The following is a 23,850-nucleotide window of genomic DNA, read 5'->3' on the forward strand; positions in this document are numbered from 1 at the left end:
GCTCTGACCACTCCTCCACACTGACCACTGCTCCACACTACTGCTCTGACCACTGCTCTACACTGACCACTGCTGCTGTAGCCACTGCTCCACACAGCTGCCGTAGTCACTGCTCCGCTGTGCTGCTCAGAGCAGTCTCAACTAAAGCTTCCTCTTTGTTCCCGTATGAAGGAACCTGTCGGACATCGACCAGGACGGGAAGCTGACAGCAGAGGAGTTCATCCTGGCCATGCACCTGATCGACATGGCCATGTCTGGTCTGCCGCTGCCCCCCGTCCTACCCCCTGACTTCATCCCGCCCACTTTCAGGTGACTGAACACTGCCCCGGCTGCTCAGGCTCATTGGCTATCACTGATCAGTGCATATAACACTCAGTTTCCCTTTACCTCACACATCTTTGATTCTTTGAATTGATTGCCTTTCGCTCGTCTGTGGCAGTGATTGTGGCAGTGATTGTGAGTTCATTGCTCTCGCCTGTGCAGGAGAGTGCGCTCGGGCAGTGGGATCTCAGCGGCCAGCCTGCACGTGGTCGAGCAGTGGGTCCCGGAGGAGCCTGAGGAGGAGGACCCACAGAGCATCGAAAAGAGGCTGCCAGGTCAGGGGTCAGGGGTCAGGGGTCGGGGGTCACAGGAGCCAGACACCACTGGATTAAGTCATCCCCAATGTCACCACATACTCTAATATTATGTTGTTTTTTTTCACTGCACTGCTGCATTGTGGTAAATTGTAGCTCCTCCTATTTTTGTTCTGATGGCGCGTCATCCTGCCGCTTGCTCTGTCCCGCAGTTACGTTTGAGGATAAGAAGCGGGAGAATTTCGAGCGAGGGAACCTGGAGCTGGAGAAGAGGAGGCAGGCCCTGCAGGAGCAGCAGAGGAAGGAGCGGGAGCGGCTGGCTGCCCTGGAGCGGCAGGAGCAGGAGAGGAGGGAGCAGGAGCGCCTGCAGCATGAGAGGCGCAGGCAGCATGAGCTGGAGAAACAGCTGGAGAAACAGCGGGAACTGGAGAGACAGAAGGAGGAGGAGAGACGCAAGGAGATAGAGAGGAGAGAGGTGAGGAGGAGAGAGTTGATGAGAGGAAAGAGGTGAGGAGGTGTTTAAGTGTGCCGAGAGACAAGATGTGTGTGTGCGTGTGCTTGTGCGTGCTTGCCTGTAAGTAAGGGTGTGTGTGTCTGTGTGTATGTGTGTGTGTGTGCGAAAAGGTTTGCGCGTGTGTGCGTGCATATGTGCGTGTGTATATTTGTGTGTGTGTAAGGGTTTATGTGTCTGTGCATGCGTGGGTGTATGTGCGTGTGTGTGTGTGTAAGGGTTTATGTGTCTGTGCATGCGTGGGTGTATGTGTGTGTGTGTGTAAGGGTTTATGTGTCTGTGCATGCGTGGGTGTATGTGCGTGTGTGTGTGTGTAAGGGTTTATGTGTCTGCATGCGTGGGTGTATGTGTGTGTGTGTGTAAGGGTTTATGTGTCTGTGTGTGTGTGTGTGTGTGTGTGTGTGTGTGTGTGTAAGGGTTTATGTGTCTGTGCATGCGTGGGTGTATGTGTGCGTGTGTGTAAGGGTTTATGTGTCTGTGCATGCGTGGGTGTATGTGTGTGTGTGTGTGTGTGTAAGGGTTTATGTGTCTGTGCATGCGTGGGTGTATGTGTGCGTGTGTGTAAGGGTTTATGTGTCTGTGCATGCGTGGGTGTATGTGCGTGTGTGTGTGTGTGTGTGTGTAAGGGTTTATGTGTCTGTGCATGCATGGGTGTGTGTGTGTGTAAGGGTTTATGTGTCTGCATGCGTGGGTGTATGTGAGTGTGTGTGTAACGGTGCATGTCCACTGCAGCGTCAAACATCGCGTGTCGACGCGTCGCTTCACGTCGCCTGGCTGCTTGGGGGCCTGTCAAAACAAATGTGGTGGGCGCTGGTGGGTGTTACGAAGTCCTGCTGAAAATGTGTTCCCGTTCATGCAACGTGTATAAATATAGGAGCATCACAACTGTCCAATAAGCTTGCAAAGGAGTGGAATAACCAGAATAAAATTAACATTACTCTCCAAGTATAACTGACTCATTTTAATTAGTTTTGGTTGGCTAGCGGAGTTTTGGCGATAACAGAGCTATTAGATATCAACCGTATTCCGCCGATTTTAAATCCAGATAACATCCCAATATATCGCAAACCCGCCGTGGACCGCAACAAGAAGCTAGTAATAGCTGCTCTCTACCTCGTATAACACCGGGAATGCAGCTACAGAAATTATCAGTTTTTCCTTCACCCTCAAAATGCGCAGAACTTTTTTTAACAAACAAGATCTTGGCTAGCCGGCTGAAGAAACAGCAGCACAGCCTTCACCTGATTGGCTCAATGGAACGCGCTCGACGGATTCATTTGCATACAGTTGAGCTCGTCGCGCTGCTACCCGTCGCTTCAGCGCGCTGCTACCAGAATGCATTGCGGGGCCGTTGACGCTTGTCCCATAGGAAGTGAATGGGAGGCGTCGAATTACGCTGCTGTTCGGTGCAGTGTGGACATGCCGTAAGGGTTTGTGTGTGTGTGTGCTGTGTGTGGTTGTGGGTTGTGTGTTGTGCATGGTTGTGTGTGTGTGTGTGCAGGGGTGTGTGTGTGCAGGGGTGTGTGTATGTGTGTGTGTGTGTAAGGGTTTGTGTGTGTGTGCACGCGTGTGCGTATGTGTGCGCGTGTGTGTAAGGGTTTGTGTGTGTGTGCAGGGGTGTGTGTGTGCAGGGGTGTGTGTATGTGTGTGTGTGAAGTTTGTGTGTTTGTGCATGCGTGTGTGTGTGTGTGTGTAGGGGTTTGTGTGTGTGTGCAGGGGTGTGTGTATGTGTGTGTGTGTGTGTGTGTAGGGGTAAGGGTGTTTAAGAGTGCTGTGCTTCTCCAGGCGGCGAAGCGGGAGATGGAGCGGCAGAGGCAGCTGGAGTGGGAGAGGAGCCGCAGGCAGGAGCTGCTGACCCAGAGGAACCGCGAGCAGGAGGGCATGGTGCAGCTGAAGGCCCGCAAGAAGACCCTGGAGTTTGAGCTGGAGACGCTGGTACCCACCGCCGCATTTACACTCAGTACATTACCCCACCACCTCTCAGACTCATCACTATTCACAGTAAAACCCAGTGTCGTTACTGAGCAAGGCCTCGGTCAGCCACCTGCTAGCACGGCTCAGAAACAGTAAAATCACTCGTTTGTGTCTTGTGCTTCTCCATGTTTATTCTTTTTTTAAAGGTTTTTACTATAGTCCCCAGTTAAATCTCAAGGCCCATGCGAGGCAATAATTTGTCATTCTTAATGGAGACCCAGTGAATCCAGGAACCTGACTGTTGAGGCTGTCCAGTGTGGAGAGGGTGCTGAAGGAGAAAGGGGGGGGGTGGATTTCCTCGCCGTGGCGATGTAAAAATGACCAAACTGTCTTTCGGGCCTTTGCTCAGGCCCAGATGAGCAGTGCGCAGACCGCCATGGCGGGTTTATCCTCGGCGGAAGAGGGAGGTTTGCTCACTCCTTCTTGCCGTCGTTTCTCCAGAACGACAAGAAGCATCAGCTGGAGGGGAAGCTGCAGGACGTGCGCTTCCGCTTGTCCGCGCAGCGGCACGAGATCGAGAGCACCAACAAGACCCGCGAGATGCGCATCGCCGAGATCACGCAGCTGCAGAGGGAGCTGCAGGTACAGCTGCGCCTGCACCGGCGCCGGGCCGCCTGCAGGGGGCGGTCTCAACACCAATGCTCTGATGCACTGATGCTTTGCTGTGAATGTGTGTGTGTGTGTGTGTGCACGTCTGCCTGGATGTGTGTGCAGGTTTGGTCGAACTGGATGAATTGGTCCAATAACACATAACCGTATCCCTTGACACTCATCCAATTCCCAGAATGTACAGCGGTGAAATATTTGAGCTTGGGGCAAATGTGCTGTCTTTACCCGTTCTCCATGCAGTGCTCTGGGCAAAGTTTGTGTCTCCCTTCCTAAAGTCTTTTTCATTCGTTTTTTCTTTTTTTTTAGTTTTGGTACATTTTGAACCAAAACGATCTTTGGTCTTCTCATGGGTCCCAGTATAGATAAAATGTACTGTTTTATAGCAAACAAAGCAAAAGGTTGCCATCAGACATTTAATGACCCTGTGGGATAAAGTAAGTTCTGTAACTGGTAAAACATCCTTTAGGGCAATAACTTTGACTAAATGTTTCCTGTAAGTGTCGATTAGTCTCTTACTTAGATTAGAACCACTCTTCCTTACAGAATACTTTCTAACTCTGGCTTTCTTGCATGCAGAGCTTACACCAGGCCCATTCCCCCATCTCAATAGGCTTTTAGCTCTTTAAGCGATTCTGCTCCAGAATACGCTGGTGAATTGTGGAATGCATGGTGGGTTCATTGAAAGTCTCAGTTTCCATGTCCCTGAGCCATCAGTGCAGTCCTAAACCATCCCCACCCAGCCACCATGTTTCACACTGTAAAGAGTGCTTCAGCTGTGGAGTTCCTCCCAGCTAAATCTCCCCAATAACTCTGTAAAAAATGATCATGGATGAACCTCACTGCTTAAAGGACCACATTGGTATTTTGCCTGTTATAGCCCATTTGTTACAAATGTTGTGTACTTCATATTATTGCAAGCCATTTTCCAAGGCATGCAACAGCTATTTTTAAAATGATTTTTAAATGCATTTTTCCCACCTTCCAGGCTGCCATTGGTTTCCATTCATTTTGGTACTGTATGAAAATCTACTTGCAGAGACTTGCTTGGGTATTCTGTACTGTATGTATCGGAGTATTCTGGAACAGAATACCTTAAGCACAGCTGTAAGTCTGATACATTGACAGGAACTGGTATGAGCTACGTGAGAAAACCAGAGCTGAAACATTTCTGTAAGACAGGGTGGTCCAGAATTTCTCCCAGGCAACATGAGAGATTGATCAACACTTAAGGAAAATGATTAGTTGAAGTTACTGCTGCTAAGAGGTATTACCAGTTATTGATGCGATGGGGGACACTTATGTTTTCCTGAAGGGATATTAAATGTTATGTTTTTTTATTCGGTAGGTAATATAAAATATAACTTACTGCTTTATTTGCTATATCAAATCACCTTTTATTTTTACTTGAACTGAAGCTGTGATCAATATGCGTTTAATTCAAAATGTGCAACAAAAAAAAAGATTAGCATGGGGGACGTTTTCACTGCACTGTAACTGATTAAAACAACCAAAGTAAGTAATGATGGGCTAATTAAGGAATTAAGAGCAGAGGTTGGAGCCTGGTGCTGGACCAGCTGGCACGCGCACTGGGTCTGGCCCTGTGTGAGTCTTTTCCTCCATCTTGTCTCCCCCAGGAGTCTCAGCAGTGGCTGGGCCGGCTCATCCCGGAGAAGCAGTGTCTGAACGACCAGCTGAAACAGGTCCAGCAGGACAGCGTGCACAGTGAGTCCACTCTATTCCCCCGTGTGAATGAGAACCGTGCCAGCCTGTGCCCATCCGCGCTTTAAGTGTGCAGTAAGCCAGCTCATGCTCTGGGTGCACGCGCTGAATTTTGAAGACGTATGATCGAGCGTCTGTATGATGTACTGTGCAAAGTTACCAGGTGTACAAAATGACCAGATCTGCAATGGGACCAATTATGTACACGCTGACCCATGCAAAGTAGAGGTCTGCATCTGGCTCGTTTTTACAGGCCAGGCCAGAACTAACTAAAATGGCTGTTTTTTTTTCTGACTGTATGTTTATGCAAGCAGACAGTGTCTTTGTTAAACAGCTGTCGGGGTCATTCTCAACCCCCATTAAATCAATGTTATTTGGCTAACGAAGCTAATGGCTAACGAAGCCGGGCATGTTCCCCAATTTATCACATAAATTGCTTTGAGTAGCTCAGTGGACCTGGGTCTAAAAAATGTGCACTATCCCTTTAAGTTTACATCACAAATTCTTTATCATACTGCTGCACTGTGCAAGTTCTAATATTCATTGGATGAAAAGCAATAAAATACCGTTGACGACGGTGTTGAAAAAGCGTATACCACTGCATGAAATCATGCTGGTATATTGAAAAGTAAGGTACACTGCCAAGCCTTTCCCTAGTAGTTGATACGTTGGTTATGTGGTTTATGTGTATGTGGGCGTATCGTAGCACTTGATGGTTTCCTGGCTGGGTTTAAGCCGCTTTCTTGTCCAGGTGACTCCCTGGTGACTCTACGGAAGTCTCTGGAAGTAAAGGAGTCGACCCGGCAGCAGCTCCGTGACCAGCTGGACGCCGTGGAGCGGGAGACCAGATCCAAACTGCTGGAGATCGATGCCTTCAACAGCCAGTTAAAGGTACGGCACACAGCCTTGGACACCAGCTAAATGTACAGCACACAACCATAAATACCAGCTAAAGCTTCAGCACTCGGCCTTAAACACCAGCTAAAGGCAGGCCCTCACTCACTGACAGCCACAGTTATACAGACACTGACAAACACTCAAACTGACTGAGTCACTGGTTGACAGATGGACAATCGAACAGTCACCGTGACAGACGATTCTGCTATCATTTCCCTGTTCCCCTGTATGTGTGTGTATATGTGTGTGCGTGTGTGTGTAAATAAGTGTGTGTGTATGTATATGTGTGTGCATGTGTGTGTATATTTAAGTTTGTGTGTGTGCGCGTGCTGTTGCTTTAGCCTTCAGCTTATTAAAGCTGCCACACACAACATCTCATTTTCAGGCAGCTTTGTGCTTAGTGTCGGTTCTAGCATGGAAAGAGAATTTGAGAGAGCAAGTACTGCCTTAACTGGTCCAAGTCCAGGAGTAGTACTTACCAGGATGTGGTTAGGCCCTGTCGGCTGATGTCCTCAGGTCTGACAGCTTGCATACACTGCTGGTAGCCCTGTGATGACCGAACAGTTACAACCCACAGGCCTCTTGTGTGACAGACAGACAAACGCTCACTGTCTTTCTGCACCAATGTCACTGACAAAGGTGGAAAGTCTACGTATAGAAAGTAGAAGTCCTCTCCAGTATTTTGTTCCAATCAGCTGGATTTGTTAATTGCCGCAATTCTTCAGTCAGGAAGTGGAACGAATGAGTGAAATCAGCTAGCTGAGTTCATGGGTGGGAGAAACGCAGGACAGGACTTCCTCTGGTCACTGACCATGTTTATATGCACACCTTATTTTAGACCATATTATTGTAATCTTTAAAAAAAACACCTTGGAATATCTACATTTGACTTCAGGAAGGGAATTGGGGGGCTGTCCACCAGGGGGCAGCACTGGCCCTACTTGCTGGTATGGCCGTGGCTGTGGTTCATTGGAATGAATGAATGAATTCATCTGACAATTTAAAAACAAGATTTCATAAGACTGCATAGCAGACAGCAGTTTTTAAAAAATGGTCAGGGATAGAAACTCAGGAAAACCAGCAGGTTTATTTACATTACCTAATCATTGGGCTTAATTAAAAAGCCTGGTGGTGAGGCCTGGTAGGAAGATGGCTTTTTGGACCGTGTGGCTGGTTTTGATGCCTCTTCTTTTGGGTGTTTTTTTTCCAGAATAAGGCGTTTACATGGGCTCTGTCATTACTGGTACGCTTGAGTACCGCCAATGAGGTTGCAATAATGACGTGCATGTAAATGTGGTCACTGTATCACTGCATAGCTCATAATCAGATCATAAGAACACTGTATCCAGCCTGGACACATCAGACACAGCAGACTTTGTGAGAACCTGTGTATGCATGTGTGTGTTTGTATGCATGTACGTGTGTATGTGTGTGCGTGTGTGTCTGGGGGAGGGGTTGAAATAGGGAATGCAGCCTGTAGAGTAGCCACATAATCATATGTTCTACTCTCATTTTGTTTCTGCTGCCCTGCTCTTGGCATACTGTGACCAATCCCCACTCCCCTGGCCCCCTCCCCTGCCCCATGGCGACTGTCCCTCCTCTTTGACTTGGCTGTCCCCTCTCTTGGCTCCGTCCCTCCGGCCTCGCCCTTCCTGTCTGGGGGTCAGTCACTGGGGCAGTTCTATCAGGACCACATGGCCCGGATCGAAGCCCTGCAACTGGAGCTTGCTCTGGAGGCGCAGAGGGGGCAACAGGTAGCCACTGCCCCCCACCAGCCCTGCTCGGCTCTCTGCTGCCACTCGCCCCCTGCTGGTGAACATATTGTAGTGCACCCCTTTTTGAAGCTGTGCTGTGTTTTTTCTGAACTAATCAAAGTCAAACGGACAGATCGAGGACAGATTTGATGTAACGTTGGACTCACTTTGCCTGTGCTGTGTTGCACAGAGCCCAGGCCCACACCAGCCCTGTCTGCCCTGCAGGGCACTGAGGGGAGACACTGAGGGACTCACACCAACACTAAACATGGGAAGGAACTCAATCTCAAACTTCCGCCCAATAGGAGATACGATTATCCAAAAGACCCAGGGCTCCAGCCAAGGGAACTAGCTAATCACACACTTCCTGATGCCCCAGGGGTTTTTGCAGTCTGGATATGTCTTGAGTTCTGCTACACCTGCAGCTTCCACCCTGTGTGTCCCTCAGGACAAAGACTGTTTACCTAGACCTGCTACTGACAGGGCAGTAGGGTAGCTGGGCTCTACTAATATTGATTTTTTTTTTTACTATAAAACCTAACAGTGCACTATTTAGGAGAGGTTGGGTTGTGGGCAAGTTTAAGAAGACTATAATCTGGCATTCTAGGGCTCCTTGTAATTTCTCTTAGCAACAGAAACTGAGTGGGACGTTCTTAGTCAAGAAATAATAAAGTAACTACTCTCAAGGCAGATGATTGGAAGGAAGTGTTGGTAGCTGGTTTGTCCCAGAGTTATTTGGCTGCTTTAAACATACATGCCTTAAATATCAGCCAGGTTCCGCAGTACCGTGGCATTGTGCGGTAGGGTTGCACGGTATCATTTTTTTCATACCCCACGGTAACATTTCTTCACGTATGCTTACGGTATGTGTGGTATTACTGGTATTTGTCCATAGGTTACGTTTGCCTTGCACGCAGGGTAATTAGTTCTATTTACAATAATAGTTCACATGATTACACGGAAGCAGCACTACTTTGCTGTTGATCAGCTGTCTTGCCAAAAGCCATATCAGTGATATCAGTGATATCACATTTCACGGGGCCTGAAGTTTGGATGTATACAATCTCATCAGGTTTGATTAAAGAAAAAAAAGCTGATACACCACATGGATGATTATTTATCTTAAAAAACATTTGAAAATCGTCAGTATGGTTTACCACCGAGCCATAGCTTAATTAAAAAAAAAATGCAAATGTGGCTTGAAAATGGTTACCGTGGGAATAAAGAATAAAAATATTACCATGGTGTTGGTACACCGTGCAACCCTATTTTACGCCATTTCCGCTTGAGTCATGGCACAGTCTCCCTTGGCGTGAACTTATGATACTAAAAGCCTGGCCAGTTTGGCACTCTGAGATACATCCAAACATCTTCTAGGGATGTGCTTCGTTGTTAAAGAATGGTCAGCTATTTTTGACTGATCCGGATCTTGTAAAAGTGGGGCTCAAGCTGGAGACAGCAATTCAAGCCAGAAAAACCATTAGCCTGTGATGTAATATTTGCTAGAAAGTGCTATGGCCAGTCAGATTCCAGGAAAGCCATTCTCACAAACCATAAATTTGGTATAAAGCAGCTTGTTAGCAACTTCCCTTTTTAAATCACATAAACAGTTCACATTCACAGTTGAGATATTAACAGGTGTAGTTTATCTCATAGGACAAAACCTGAAACTCTCTTAGGCTTTTGTTAACACAGACCTTATTTTCTACAGAAATCAAAATCCCTATGGGGAAAAAGAATTGGAAATTTGCAGAGAGAACCAACGGCTCAAAAATGCTAACTCACCTCTAGGTTTTAGGGCTACAAACTGTAACACTCCTTAGCAGTGGTAACCAACCCTGTTCCTGGAGATCTAACCATCCTGTAGGTTTTCATTCCAAACATAACAACGCACACCTCATTCAACAGCTGGAGATCTTGTTGAGCTGCTAATTAGTAGAGTCGGGTGTGACAAATTAGGGTTGAAATGAGAACCAACCGGATGGTAGATCTCCCAGAACAGGATTGGTTACCGCTACTCTATATTGACCGAAGGAGCAAATTGATGCTCGTGCAGGAAGGAAAGTCTAGGAGTTTGAAGTTCATAGTTTAACTCCTGGAATCAGCTTAATCTTGGGCTGATTGTCCCGTTGTAAAAGCTTTCACTTGTTAACTGCTCTTTTTAATGTGCTTACTGTATACCCTTAACTGATCTGATCTTGAGTCTGTTGCTCTACCACAGGATTTTGTGTTGCTGAATTTAGTGCAGTTGTCATTTCTGTGGTGCTGAATTTAAACTGGAGTTGTGTTCTTTGATGCATGGTAGTTGGGCTTTTTGTTCTCCACAATGGAAATGCTTTAGAGCTGGGGGTGTCCAACTCCAATCTCAGACAGCCATGGTATCTGAAGGTTTTTGTGGTTTCCTTTTAATCAACAAGCAGTTTAGGCCTTTGGAAACTAGTCGTGTAGTCTCTTTGCCGAATCGGTGACTTAAATTAAGCTTTTAAGTGCTGAAACGCAGACATCGTGGCTGTTCAGGGCCTATGTTTCAGATCCCTGCTCTTAATCTATGTGTGGCATGATTGCATGCATTTATCTGTGATTTGGATTTAAAGCATCCCGCTTATCACGTGCCATATTCTTTACTGTGTATGAGGTTTGTGGAATGAGATTTTAATAAAAATATATTTTTTTGAATTGCTTTGTCTGCAACAGCAAACCAGTCACAATACTGGTATGATTGACATTACCGAATGAATCTATTTTTGGTGTTACGAGACCAAAAAAAAAAAACATATGTATTGAATACAAACATTCCAATCTGTTTGCATGAAGCAGTAAAATAAATTTTCTATTTATTTTTTATCCTGAAGTCTAAATTATATAGTATATTGAAAACAAATAAATATGTATTAAAATGAAAAATGTCTCACTCATGACTGTAATTGAACACGTTCACTAAGATCATCATCAGAAATATTACCCAAGAAAAGTTTAGCTGTTCCCCAGTATTTAAACAGGGAAATATTTCCACTTCCAGGCAATCACAACACGTGTGCATACGCATGTGCGCACACTTGCCCAATCCAAGGCTTCGCTGCAGTTACTTCTGCGGTTGTTAGCTTACAGTGCACCTGTGCACTGCTGGGCATCAGTGAGGACAAGCAGATTCATTTCAGGGCTCAAGGGTAGCTCCGCTTCATCCCATCAAGAACTCAAACCTTTAGCTCTCCAGTCTCGAGTCCCATTCGCTAGCAGCTCATCTGCACAGTGTGTGGACAGTGTGGGCCAGTTGTACTTGCAAGGGGAGGGTGGTGGTGAATGTTGAGCTTTGAACAGTGGAGCCCCAGGTGTCCCCAAACTCCCCCCCACCTCACCTCTACCCTGTATCCGCTATCCCACGCTTCCTTGCAGGAGCTGAAAGAGATCCACAATAGGCAGCAGAGGCAGAAGCAGAAGGAGGTGGAGTCGGGGGTGGAGCTGCAAAAGGAGGTGGAGTCAGGGGCGGAGATACCGGAGAAGGGCACCGTGGACTCGCAGGAGGCCAGGTGAGTACAGGCACCAGCAGGGGGCAGTGTTGTATTTATGGTTTGGGAGAACACGGACAAACACACGTACACGCTCCTCCAAAGTGCAGTTGCTGAGCTGCTCAGTCTTTGAATTGAAGAACTTGGGAACAAGTGGCACGAACATGTTACAAGCACATCACAGTGTCACTGATGTACAGTGACTAGTTAAGCTCTAATTCACTGGCATGGTCAGAAATTGTGTGTTGATGCAACTCCCCCCCCCCCCTCCAGGCTGGACTCTGTAGAGGACGGGGTGTCGTCCGTGTGGGGGGAAAAGATTGGGGAGGAGCCCCCAGCACCGCCCCCCCAGCCCTGGATGACACACGTGTCATTGGAGGAAGGGCGCAGCTTGAATGACGTGCAGGAAAAGCTCAGCAAACTCTTCACCCCACAGCCTGAAATCGGCAAACCGGCTACACAGGCACCTTGGCCAACGGGAGGTGAGCGTGTGTGCATTCTTGTGTGTGTTTACATGTATGTATGCGTGTGCATGTACATTGAGCTGCATAATGTTTGGGACAAGGGCATATTTTTTCTTGACTTGGCGCTTTACTCCAAAATTTTAGGTTTGTAATAAAACAATTCACCTTTAATTAAAGTACACATTCTCAGTCTTTTTATAGAGTTTAGTTTCACCACATAGAAATTACAGCACCTTTTTTACATAGCCACCCAGTTCAGGGTACCATAATGTTTGGGACATATTAATGTTATATGAATGAAAGTAGTAATTTTTTTTACTACTTTCATTAGTCTCATATCCTTTGCATGCAGTGGCTGCTTGAATTCTATGACCCATAGCCATCAAGTGCTGAGTATCTGCTCTGGTGATGCTCCCAGGCGTGTACTGCAGCCATCTCAGGCTCCTGTTTGTTTTGGGGGCTAGCTGCCTTAAGTTTCCTCCTCAGAATATGAAACGTAAGTTCAGCTGAATTCAGATTGGGTGAATGACTTGGCCAGTCGGGAATTTTCTAGTTTTTGGCTTTGAAAATGTTAGCTTTAGCAGCTTAACAGTGTGATTGGGATCATCCTCTGTAGGATGAAGTGTCATCCAATGAGTGCAAGGGCATTTGCTTGAACTTGGGCTGATAAGATGCTTTAGTATAGAATTCATTCTGCTGCTGCTATCAGCAGTTACAAGCCCAAACCATAACACCTCCACCACCATTTTTCACAGATGAAGGGGGTGCTTTGGATCCTGGGCAGTTTTTGGCCTTTGGGCTCCACACTTTGCTTGGTTTTTTTGGGAGTATAAGAAGCAAAAGGTGTGCTTTGTCTTGATTGTGAATTCTTCAGACATATCATGGCTTTGATTAACGTTTTTGCTTCCAAAAGTCCTAACAGGCCCTTTGCGATTACTGAGCTCACCAGTACGCTCTTTGTTCTTAATGATGTTCCAAACGGTTGATCTTGGTAAGCCTGAGGTTTGGCCCATGACTGTTTCTTTCTTATTTTTCAGTCTCATAATGGCTTTCTTGACTTTCATTGGCATTACTCTGGTCCTTACGTTGACAAATGCCGATAACAGACTCCAAAGTAGGTACCTACTTCAGAGTAGGTACTGAAAGCTGCCTCATAAGGAACTAAGGAAGCAATTAAACACACCTGACTAATCAGAAACACCTGTGAATCCCAAACATTATGGTGACTTGAAATGGGGGCGCTATGTATAAAAAGTGCTGTAATCTCTACATGGTGAAACCAAAATGTATAAAAATAAAAGCTAAAAATCTGCACTTTAACCACGTGAATTGTTTGATTTCAAGTCTAAATGTGTGCAGTATAGAGCCAAATCAAGAAAAAAAAATGTCTTTGTCCAAAACACTATGGAGCTCACTATGCATACATTGTATGTTTGTGTGTGAAGCAGCAGTGGGTGTGACTCTGTTAAGAAACTGAAGTTATTGATAAATCAGGCAGGCAGTTATGGAAACTGACTTCTATCTCATCACTTGAAATCTCCCTTTCTCTCTCGCTGTTGCCTTCTCTCTCTCTCTGTCTCTCTGTTGTTTTCACTCGATCTTTCTCTCTCTCTTTGTCTCTCTTTCTCTCTGTCTCACAGAGAAGATTCCAGTGACAGGGTTCTCCCAGGACAGGGTGAAGGTGGTGTTTTATAAGGCACTGTACCCTTTCCAGGCTCGCAGTCATGATGAGATCACCATTAATCCTGGTGACATCATTATGGTAAGGAGCGGGGCCAATCCCATGGTCCATTTTGCTTAATGATGCATTTTATTCTAAACCAGGGCTGAAGAACAGCTGATTTGCTGTGTCAGGACAGTGATGGTTGAGTAAAATATGTTTATTTTCTGAATCGAGCAGTTTTTACAGGTAACACCTTTGTTTAATGTTCAACGCTCTAAATACTCAACAGAAGTGTATCAATCGTTAAAACGCCTCACTTATCAAACATACATTTATTTATTAGATTTAATTTGGTAATTATTATGAAGTATATTAATAATCAATTCAATCGTCAATTTATTGAAAGGCAGAGCAACATTTGGACATTTATCAAAAAGTACAACTCGCAACCAGATTAAGATTAAGAAATTTAAGTCGCAACAAATTATTCAACTTGTAGTCTAAAGACGAAGGTAAACTATCATAAACAAAAAAATGTTACAGGCATGGACTGGTTAAAGTCAAAAGAAATTAATGAGAGAATACCAAACCGCAGCATGTTTCTCACAAGATCAAGTCAAAGTTTCAAAACGAAAAGACAGCAGAATATTCTGAATAGCCAGGGTTGTAAGTGTAAAAATGCCAGATGAGCTGATAGACAAAAATGTCAGACACTGCGCACACCCAGCACCAAGAAACACCAGACCCAGATGCACAGTTCAGATTCCCCAGGTGGCAACAGCAGATATCAACCCCCGTATGTCAGCTCTGAGAAGAAGCGAGAGAAGTAACAGCCTTCTTATGGCCACACAGCAAGTTTGCCAGACCACATTATATTGTCTGTTTCTCAAAGGCAGTAATCTACAAACTAATAATCTAAAACATTACAGGTTCACGCATAGATTAGACCACAGTAAAATCTTGCAAATAGGGGCAAAAAGGCACAAAAAAAAAGGTCAGCTGTCATTCATGTCACTAAGACTTGTCTTGAAATCCATAAGCGCATGTGCCACACTTTTCCCATTCCTGTCCTAAACAAACACTGGGACTAATTACAAACGATTACTCAACTCTATACATGAACGACAGTAGGTAGTCTGCACATAAATCTGCTGTACAGTTGAAATGTACCAAGATTGGTATTATTTCATTGATTCTACTCATTGTCAGTGGTAGTCTGATCCAAGTACTCGCATCGGGGATCAGAGAATTAATGCAATTATCAAATTCTTGTGCCGTGACATGAAAACGGTGCAAAAAAAACTTAAAAGTGGTTTAAATTATTAAAGATGGCATTAGGTAGTATATTTTGAGCATAAAGTACATGCCTTTATGCTAAGCTATGAGGTGCATTTTCACCCAGTATAGAGCAAAACCTTTTCTTATTTTCGCAAGAAGCATTTGTCAGCCTTGGAAATCAGCCTAGGAAAAATGATAGCAGTGAAGCTCTTTAGATAGATGTTAAAGTATTGAAGCATTTGAAATAATGATTTGGCCCAGGTCTGCCTCACATGCCCACAGCCCTGGTACTAACCCCCCGATTCTCTCCCTACGCGCCCTCCTCCCGAAGGTGAAAGGGGAACGGGTAAGTGTGGGTCAGCTCACCCCCGTCCCATCATGCCCTGCTCTCGCCCTCGCGCCTCGCTCTCATTGGCTGATCGTCTGAGCCAGACTGCTTGCTCCACATCTGTTTTTGTTTAGCGCTGTGTGTTTATTCTTTTGAATAAAGGAACATGATGCTGAATTGAGGAAGGAAAAAGTGGTAATCCCTCTTTTGGGATCCGTCCTTAATGAAAGGATTAGCAGGCGTTAAATAGTGTCGTTAATTCAGCATAGGATATGTTCTGTAAAGGATACACGTGATATGTTGCTTCTGTGAGAGCGGTGATGTCTGCATGTGTCATGTAGCAGTATGTGTCATCAGCGTCATCTTCGGACACACAAGCGTTATAGGCTTGTGTTCCTGAAGCCGTAGGCAGCTGTAAAGCACACCGAGAGCTCAGTGTGATCAGAATAACGTGATCCAGTAAATGGATGTTTCAGCGCACGTCTCTTAGAACTGAAGTTGAGCTACATGGTTAAAGGTGAAATAAAGGTTACAGGTAAAAATTTTGAAAATAGAAGAGGGAGAACAGAACGAGGATGTTGACCACCATAAGGTTGAAGTAGCCAGAAATTTGGACTGTTATGAAGTGCAGTGGTCAACCGTTCCTGTTCATTACCGAAAGGCCCCATTCTGTGCCGTTGCCCTGGGAAGGCAGGTCATGACAGGGCCAATCTCCATGGGAACGCATCTTTGCCTGTTGAACGTGGCTCAGTGCGTTTGTCCTTTCGCATGAATAGCGGCGCTGAGTAGCGTTAAGCGTTCAGTTTAACGCCAGGGCATAAACTTGTCTCATGATTTTCTACCTGCTGTTTGTAAAAGATAAAATCTCTCCACTGAAGTTGAATGGAAGGGAAGGGAATCTTGCTGTGTAGAATAAAGTATCTCTCAGCTGGGAGAGGAATCGCAATATGTGGGTAAACCTGGCTGTGTGGGCTACCTGAGGTTTCCTGTCTGTTTCACCACACCATCGGCATTGATATAACAGTACAGACCTGCTCTGTTATTGAGACTCTGCTCCTGAATGCCATGCTAGTTCTCTACTGTGCGTGCTTAAGTCTGATTGGTGGTTTAAGATTCGAGCTAGTATGTGCAGTGACCTCTGACCTTTGACCCCGCAGGTGGATGAGTCTCAAACGGGCGAGCCAGGCTGGCTGGGTGGGGAGCTGAAGGGGAAAACCGGCTGGTTTCCCGCCAACTACGCCGAGAAGATCCCCGAAGCGGAGGTCCCCGCCAGCCTGAGACCCGCGGCCGGCTCAGGATCCCTTCCCAGACCCGCCGCCAGCGTCACGCCCAGCTCTGTCGCCACCACGCCCACGCCCACGCCCACGCCCTCTCCCGCACAGACCCTGCCCGCAACCGCCACGCCCACCCCGCCGACAGGCACCACGCCCTCCCCGGCCCCACCCACCCCAGCCGCTGCGTCCACCTCATCTTCCGCTTCCAGCAACTGGGCCGACTTCAGCACCACGTGAGACCTGTCTCCCATTTAATGCCATATGACTGCCAGGACTGAGTGAGGTCCATTCATTCAGTGCTAAGAATGCCCCTTATCTGCAAAACCGCCATCTTCAGATGGATCTGCCTTATGAGAGTAATCCAGTCCTGACCCAAGATGAGCTTCTCGAAGTATGCTGCAGCTATAATGTCTTACCCTAACATCTGCAGTCTATTAAGAACTGGCTAAATGTTAGCTAACCGTTGAACGCATTTTTTTGTGATGGACCTCTTTGGATCATAAGATGAATCTCATCACGGCTAATATCAAACTATAAAATTTGGAAATGTTGGAAAATGTATATCTAAAGTTTTGGTAATTTGGCGATTTTTTATTTAAAAAAAAAAAAAAAAAAAAATCTGTCATAATTTTCTGTTATGTAGATTCCAATCACATGTCCAGAACCAGCAGCATGCATTTTGCACCACGTGTTGGTTCACATTTCTGTGTGACCCCTGCATGGCCCCCACATGACCTCTGTGTGACCTCTCTGTCACGTCTGCGCAGGTGGCCGTCCAGTGCAGCAGCAGAGAAGCCCGAATCAGACGGCTGGGACGCCTGGCCCACGCAGCCCTCCCTCTCCGTACCCAGCGCAGGACAGCTCCGCCAGCGCTCCGCCTTCACCCCCGCCACTCTCACTGGCTCCTCCCCCTCACCTGTCCTTGGACAGGTACAGTTCATGGAGAGGGAGAGAATAAGAGCCTGAGTAACTGCATGAGTGTTCAATTTATGTTTGTTAAATAACGATATTTATGTCTCCCTCTCTCTCTCTTCACTCTCTTTCCTTCTGTTCTTCCTCTCTCTCTCCCTCCCTCTCCCCCTCTCTCAGGGGGAGAAGGTGGAGGGTCTCCAGGCCCAGGCTCTGTACCCGTGGAGGGCTAAGAAGGATAACCACCTGAACTTCAATAAGAGTGATATAATCACTGTGCTGGAGCAGCAGGACATGTGGTGGTTTGGGGAGGTGCAGGGCCTGAGGGGCTGGTTCCCCAAATCCTACGTCAAGCTCATCTCCGGCCCCGTGCGCAAGTCCCTCAGGTGAGGAGAGCCAACCGGTTTTCGTCTGTACAGGCTACAGAGATTTCATTAGCCATTATCAGTCTGCTTTACTGCAAACATGCATTCATCAACTAAGGCTTTTTGTCTCTCTCTCTCTCTCTCTCTAGCATTGAGTCAGGTTCATCAGACAGCCCCCCCAGTGTGAAGAGGCCTACCCCCTCCCCCAGCAAACCCCTGGAACCCGGGGAAGGTGAGACGTCGACCCAATCAACAGGCTCCACCAGCAAATCATCATCGATTCCATCGACCTGCCAAACACCCATCTCCCAATCGCAGTTCCGTATTTGCTGATAGTAAATAAATAGCTGACGGAGTGCATTTTGTGTGTTCTTAGCGAAGTAGTATGAAGTATGTGCATTACGAAAACGCATCTGGCGTGCTTTCCCAGAGTTCACTGCGATGTACACGTACGAGAGCAGCGAGCAGGGCGACCTGACGTTCCAGCAGGGGGACGTGATCACGGTGCTGAAGAAGGAGGGGGACTGGTGGACCGGGGCAGTGGGGGGCAGGACCGGGGTGTTCCCCTCAAACTATGTCAAACCCCGGGACTCCGAGGTGAGAGCGGTCCCGTCAGCGGAAGCGGAGGTGCATTTCTCATTTCGCGCCGGTGTGTCTAAATGTAGGTTTGCGCACGCTGGACGTATTGACGCAAGTGGAGGAAAACTAGCCTTGCAAACAAATGGCTTCGTTCCACTTTGGCGCAGCGAATGATCAAGTCTCACAGTCTGTTGTATCCCTGTTTTGTTAACCCTGCCATCACTAGGGAGCATGTCCTCATGCTGAGAGCGAAGGTCGCACAGAGCGAACTTGTTGGGATTTTTAGTGCAGATACTAACCCTCGCCCTAACCCATTGGTAGATTCAATCCAGGTCAGTGGTTCCCAGACTTTCTGATCCTGTGACCCAGTTAATAAGTGAATGCACCCTTTATTAAAAACTTTGAAATAGTCAAGTATGGAATTTCTTATTTTTAAGTATATGTCAAAACAGCTGCTTGTGCACAGAGAATACAGCAATGTTTAATTTAACTGGTGTGAATGTCTGTGGGAAGTGTTTTCTGTATCATAATTTTTAATTTTATTTGCACCTGCTGCTCCATGTTGTAGGCCACTGACAGGCTGGTAGGGCTGTTCTGATGATCAGATCATTCTCATGCTCAAACAACGTGGTCTTTTCAGTTTCCTTCTCCAATGACACAAACTGCACGTTAGAAGTCTAGCTTTAGGGTGCAGATCTGAGCCCTGTTCTCTCTCATGCCCCAGGCTCTGGGACCTGCTGGGAAGACGGGGAGTCTGGGAAAGAAGCCAGGTGAGTGGGCGGGGTCTTAGTTGCAGGAATGCTCTCGCCAGCAGAAGGGTCTTCCTCTCTGTGCTGGATTTCACTGTGAATAAATGTGCAGGTCTTCATCCAGTTCTGTGGTTGGAGTAACTGAGGGGGGAAAAACCATGGACTGCATTAGGGGTGCTTTTTTGACCTCCTGTCATCCCACACTCCCTACCCGCAGAGATCGCCCAGGTGATCGCCCCGTACACCGCCACGGGGGCGGAGCAGCTCACCCTGGCGCCCGGCCAGCTCATCCTCATCAGGAAGAAGAACCCAGGTGGCTGGTGGGAAGGGGAGCTGCAGGTAAGGCACGCCCATGTTGACGCTCCTCTCTCTCACCTGTTCCCGTTCTGCTGACTCCCTGATTCCCTCGCTGACCCCTCCTCTGCATCCCCCCATCAGGCCCGGGGTAAGAGACGACAGATTGGCTGGTTCCCAGCCAATTACGTGAAGCTGCTGAGTCCCAGCACCAGTAAGACCACACCCACCGAGACTATGCCTCCGAAATTGCCAGCGCCCAATGCAGGTACACAATTTGTTGCATTCTTACAGATAACGTGTCTATACGTACTTCTATACCTGTACCTGTGCTGTTATACCACATATACACACACCTTTACCTGTACTACAAGCGGTCACATATACACACACCTTTACCTGTACTACAAGCGGTCACATATACACACACCTTTACCTGTACTACAAGCGGTCACATATACACACACCTTTACCTGTACTGCAAGCGGTCACATATACACACACCTTTACCTGTACTGCAAGCGGTCACATATACACACACCTTTACCTGTACTGCAAGCAGCCACATATACACACACCTTTACCTGTACTACAAGCGGTCACATATACGCACACCTTTACCTGTACTGCAAGCGGTCACATATACACACACCTTTACCTGTACTGCAAGCGGTCACATATACACACACCTGTACCTGTACTGCAAGCGGTCACATATACACACACCTTTACCTGTACTACAAGCGGTCACATATACGCACACCTTTACCTGTACTACAAGCGGTCACATATACACACACCTTTACCTGTACTGCAAGCGGTCACATATACGCACACCTTTACCTGTACTGCAAGCGGTCACATATACGCACACCTTTACCTGTACTGCAAGCGGTCACATATACACACACCTTTACCTGTACTGCAAGCGGTCACATATACACACACCTGTACCTGTACTGCAAGCGGTCACATATACACACACCTTTACCTGTACTACAAGCGGTCACATATACACACACCTTTACCTGTACTGCAAGCGGTCACATATACACACACCTTTACCTGTACTACAAGCGGTCACATATACACACACCTTTACCTGTACTGCAAGCGGTCACATATACACACACCTTTACCTGTACTGCAAGCGGTCACATATACACACACCTGTACCTGTACTGCAAGCAGCCACATATACACACACCTTTACCTGTACTACAAGCGGTCACATATACGCACACCTTTACCTGTACTACAAGCGGTCACATATACACACACCTTTACCTGTACTACAAGCGGTCACATACACACACCTTTACCTGTACTACAAGCGGTCACATATACACACACCTTTACCTGTACTACAAGCGGTCACATATACACACACCTTTACCTGTACTACAAGCGGTCACATACACACACACCTGTACCTGTGCTGTTAACAGTCAAGTGTTGCATGACGAAGATGACAAATTTTCAACGGAAAACAGTGCGGCACGACACTTTTTTTGAGTGTCGCGTGCCTCTAGAATTTTGTTTTGCAGAACTTCATACTCTGTCACACAGTGCTGATAGGACAGCCAGATGGAACACTGAAATTTATTGTCATTGATACGTGTTATTTCACCGAGTGCTGCCATATTTTCGGAAATGTAATGTTAAACTGTCAAACAGACTGGCACTCATCAGCAAGGGTCGTGCGACAAAGTAGAAATCAGGCTATAGCAGTCACATATACACACACCTGTATCTGCATTGTTAACACTCACGTATATACACACCTGTATCTGTATTGTTAACACTCACATATACACACACCTGTATCTGTATTGTTAACGCTCACATATTCACACACCTGCACCTGTTATGTGAAGCCACATGTACCACATGAGACGGAGTGTGGCACAGTGGGTAAGGAACTGCGCTTGTAACCGAAAGGTCGCAGGTTCGAATCCCGGGTAAGGACACTGCCGTTGTACCCTTGAGCAAGGTACTTAACCTGCATTGCTTCAGTATATATCCAGCTGTATAAATGGATACAATGTAAAGTGCTAAGTAAAAGTTGTGTAAGTCGCTCTGGATAAGAGCGTCTGCTAAATGCCTGTAATGTAATGTAATGTAATACACACACCTGTACTCATGTACGTGTGCTGCATACATTAGCATTCACACACCTGTACACCTGCATTGAGTGTGACTGTATTAATGACAAACACATGACTGATCTGAGTAATGAAGTATATTGAGGTGTAGCATGGGGTACACACAGCCAGTGGAGTGTTGAGATGCAGTGGAAGGGTAAACCAGTGGGATCCTGCTCATCAGGCTCACCAGTGCAGGCTGAAGCATTGGTTTTGTCCAGTAAAACTTTCTGAGAAGGATAGGCTGTGTAACTCTCTGGGGCCCTCTCTTATTTGAATGATTGCTTCTGGAGTACAGTGTGAAAACAGCAGCAGAAACACTGTTTTACTACACGCTGTTTCACAATGGCCTAGTCATGAATGCAGCTAAGCCTTTTGGAATAAATCTCTCTCTCTCTCTGTCACTCTTCCTACTCTCTCTCTCTCCAGTGTGTCAGGTGATTGGCATGTACGACTATATTGCACAGAATGATGACGAGCTCCCCTTCGGGAAGGGCCAGATCATCAATGTGCTGAGCAAGGAGGACCCTGATTGGTGGAAAGGGGAGCTGAATGGCACAGTGGGCCTCTTCCCCTCCAATTACGTCAAACTGACCACCGACACCGACCCCAGCCAGCAATGTAAGTGACACCATTTACACTATACACCTTAAGAGCCAGCACCCTGGCCAGTTTGATGATCCTCCAAAACAATAATGAAATGTAAATATATATTATAATCTTTCTCTGTTGATCTGTGTACATTGTTCCTTACAACACACTGTCGTTCCTTTGCTGTTAGATCCCGCTCCGCCCAGCCCCTTCCCCTCCTTGTAGCATAGCTCTTTGTCATCTGTGTGTGTGTGTGTGTGTATGTGTGTATGAACAGTTTTTTTGGTTTTTCCTAGTTTGTGTGCTTGCACATTGCTTTTTTTGAGTGTTGGGGTGTGGGTGAAGGGGTGAGAGAAATTGGTTTTGTATTTATGTTTTTTTTGTTTCATTTAGTTTTTTTGCTTATGTGCTGTGTTTTCCTCCTCTCTCTAGGAATCATATGTTGCCCATATCCCACTCAACCTTGAAAGTCCTCAAAGAGACCCACTATCCCCTATACTCTGCCCCGAGGGATGATGGGAGATGCAGACCCTGATCATGTGACTCCTGCATGATTGGCAGCTGGCCCTCTGGCTAGAAGAACACACTGCAGAGTAGTTATGACCTCATTTTTAAAGCATAGATGCACGCAAGACCAACTACAACAAAAAACACCGCCTCTTTCAATTTCCAACAGCAATGATTTAAATTAATTTCATGAATTTGATATCCTTGGACTGAAAAATATTATTTAAAAAAAAAAAAAAAAAAAACTGAAAAATGACTAGTAATAATACTTGCCAGATATTGTGGATAGTGGGTCTTTTTGTGGCTTTCTGTTAAAGTAATATCAGTCTTCTTTGTATGTTGTTGTCAGTGTTGTTGGTTTTAAAAACCGTCTTTGATTTATGTCGAACAACAACTAAAGAAAGGACGGCTTAGTCAAATGGACGTTACCCTCCACCCTACCCTATTAACATTACCCCCTCCCTGCACCCCCATTACAACCAACAGCTTCACAGAAAGACCCACTATCAGCCAACAAACACTCCTTGTGGTTACACTGTTCACAACACACCTCACCCAGAGGTCTCGCCTGGAAAGATTTTGCTTGTCACAACCGACCTGTCACACTGGTGAGTCGAGGAGTTCAAAGGTCACGTGCCTCAGAGGGTAAAGGTCCAACCCTTTTGCAGGGGTGGGGAGATGGGAGGGGAGCCAGAGTGAAGTAGGCTTGTCTGGTGCTGCCCATAGACAAATTGCGGGCGGGGCAGAACTCCTCCACTTGTCCAATCACGTTTCCCTCTGCTCTTTTGTTTGTTGTTATGCCAAACATTCTTTTTTTAATTATTTTTGTTCTGTTTGTGCTCTTGCTGTTCTCATAATTTTGTTGCGCTTTTGTGACGGAGTAAAGATTGGTGTTTTAAACCAAACAATTCTTTACCTCCACAAATGGAGAAGGACGGTTGATAAGAGCAAGTGGGTTCAGTGCTCTGTTCTTTATGTGCACTTATACGTGTAAGTACATCCTGAAGAGGTGGAGTAGTTCTGTTTTAAATCACTTTGTTTTGATGACTTCAACTAGTTTACATGTTTTTATCACATCCTTTTTTTTCTTTCAAATTTAAAAAAATATCTTTGAATCTCAACATCTGAGTCTATAGAGTTGGATGGCTCTATATCCCAAG

The 23,850-nt window shown here is 46.3% G+C and overlaps 1 protein-coding gene across 6 annotated transcripts in view; it reads left to right on the plus strand.

Moving 5' to 3' along the window:
* The window catches only part of itsn1 (intersectin 1 (SH3 domain protein)), a 65,724-nt gene that overhangs the window by 26,221 nt on the left and 15,653 nt on the right, over nucleotides 1-23,850 (plus strand). For 3 of the 6 annotated variants that reach the window (XM_064327670.1, XM_064327672.1, XM_064327671.1), the window contains exons 10-29: nucleotides 172-309; nucleotides 484-596; nucleotides 788-1,050; nucleotides 2,872-3,021; nucleotides 3,502-3,642; nucleotides 5,304-5,391; nucleotides 6,140-6,279; nucleotides 7,953-8,039; nucleotides 11,433-11,566; nucleotides 11,819-12,027; nucleotides 13,650-13,771; nucleotides 16,436-16,785; nucleotides 17,320-17,482; nucleotides 17,642-17,847; nucleotides 17,976-18,058; nucleotides 18,257-18,453; nucleotides 19,130-19,175; nucleotides 19,372-19,493; nucleotides 19,593-19,716; nucleotides 22,022-22,213. In XM_064327670.1, the coding sequence (XP_064183740.1) occupies nucleotides 172-309; nucleotides 484-596; nucleotides 788-1,050; nucleotides 2,872-3,021; nucleotides 3,502-3,642; nucleotides 5,304-5,391; nucleotides 6,140-6,279; nucleotides 7,953-8,039; nucleotides 11,433-11,566; nucleotides 11,819-12,027; nucleotides 13,650-13,771; nucleotides 16,436-16,785; nucleotides 17,320-17,482; nucleotides 17,642-17,847; nucleotides 17,976-18,058; nucleotides 18,257-18,453; nucleotides 19,130-19,175; nucleotides 19,372-19,493; nucleotides 19,593-19,716; nucleotides 22,022-22,213 (3,068 nt within the window). The remainder of the gene's footprint in view (nucleotides 1-171; nucleotides 310-483; nucleotides 597-787; nucleotides 1,051-2,871; nucleotides 3,022-3,501; nucleotides 3,643-5,303; nucleotides 5,392-6,139; nucleotides 6,280-7,952; nucleotides 8,040-11,432; nucleotides 11,567-11,818; nucleotides 12,028-13,649; nucleotides 13,772-16,435; nucleotides 16,786-17,319; nucleotides 17,483-17,641; nucleotides 17,848-17,975; nucleotides 18,059-18,256; nucleotides 18,454-19,129; nucleotides 19,176-19,371; nucleotides 19,494-19,592; nucleotides 19,717-22,021; nucleotides 22,214-23,850) is intronic. The other 3 variants (XM_064327673.1, XM_064327674.1, XM_064327675.1) reach the window with 3 other exon arrangements.

Source organism: Anguilla rostrata, chromosome 3 (genome assembly GCF_018555375.3).
Source record: "Anguilla rostrata isolate EN2019 chromosome 3, ASM1855537v3, whole genome shotgun sequence".
NCBI classification, from domain to species: Eukaryota; Metazoa; Chordata; class Actinopteri; order Anguilliformes; family Anguillidae; genus Anguilla; species Anguilla rostrata.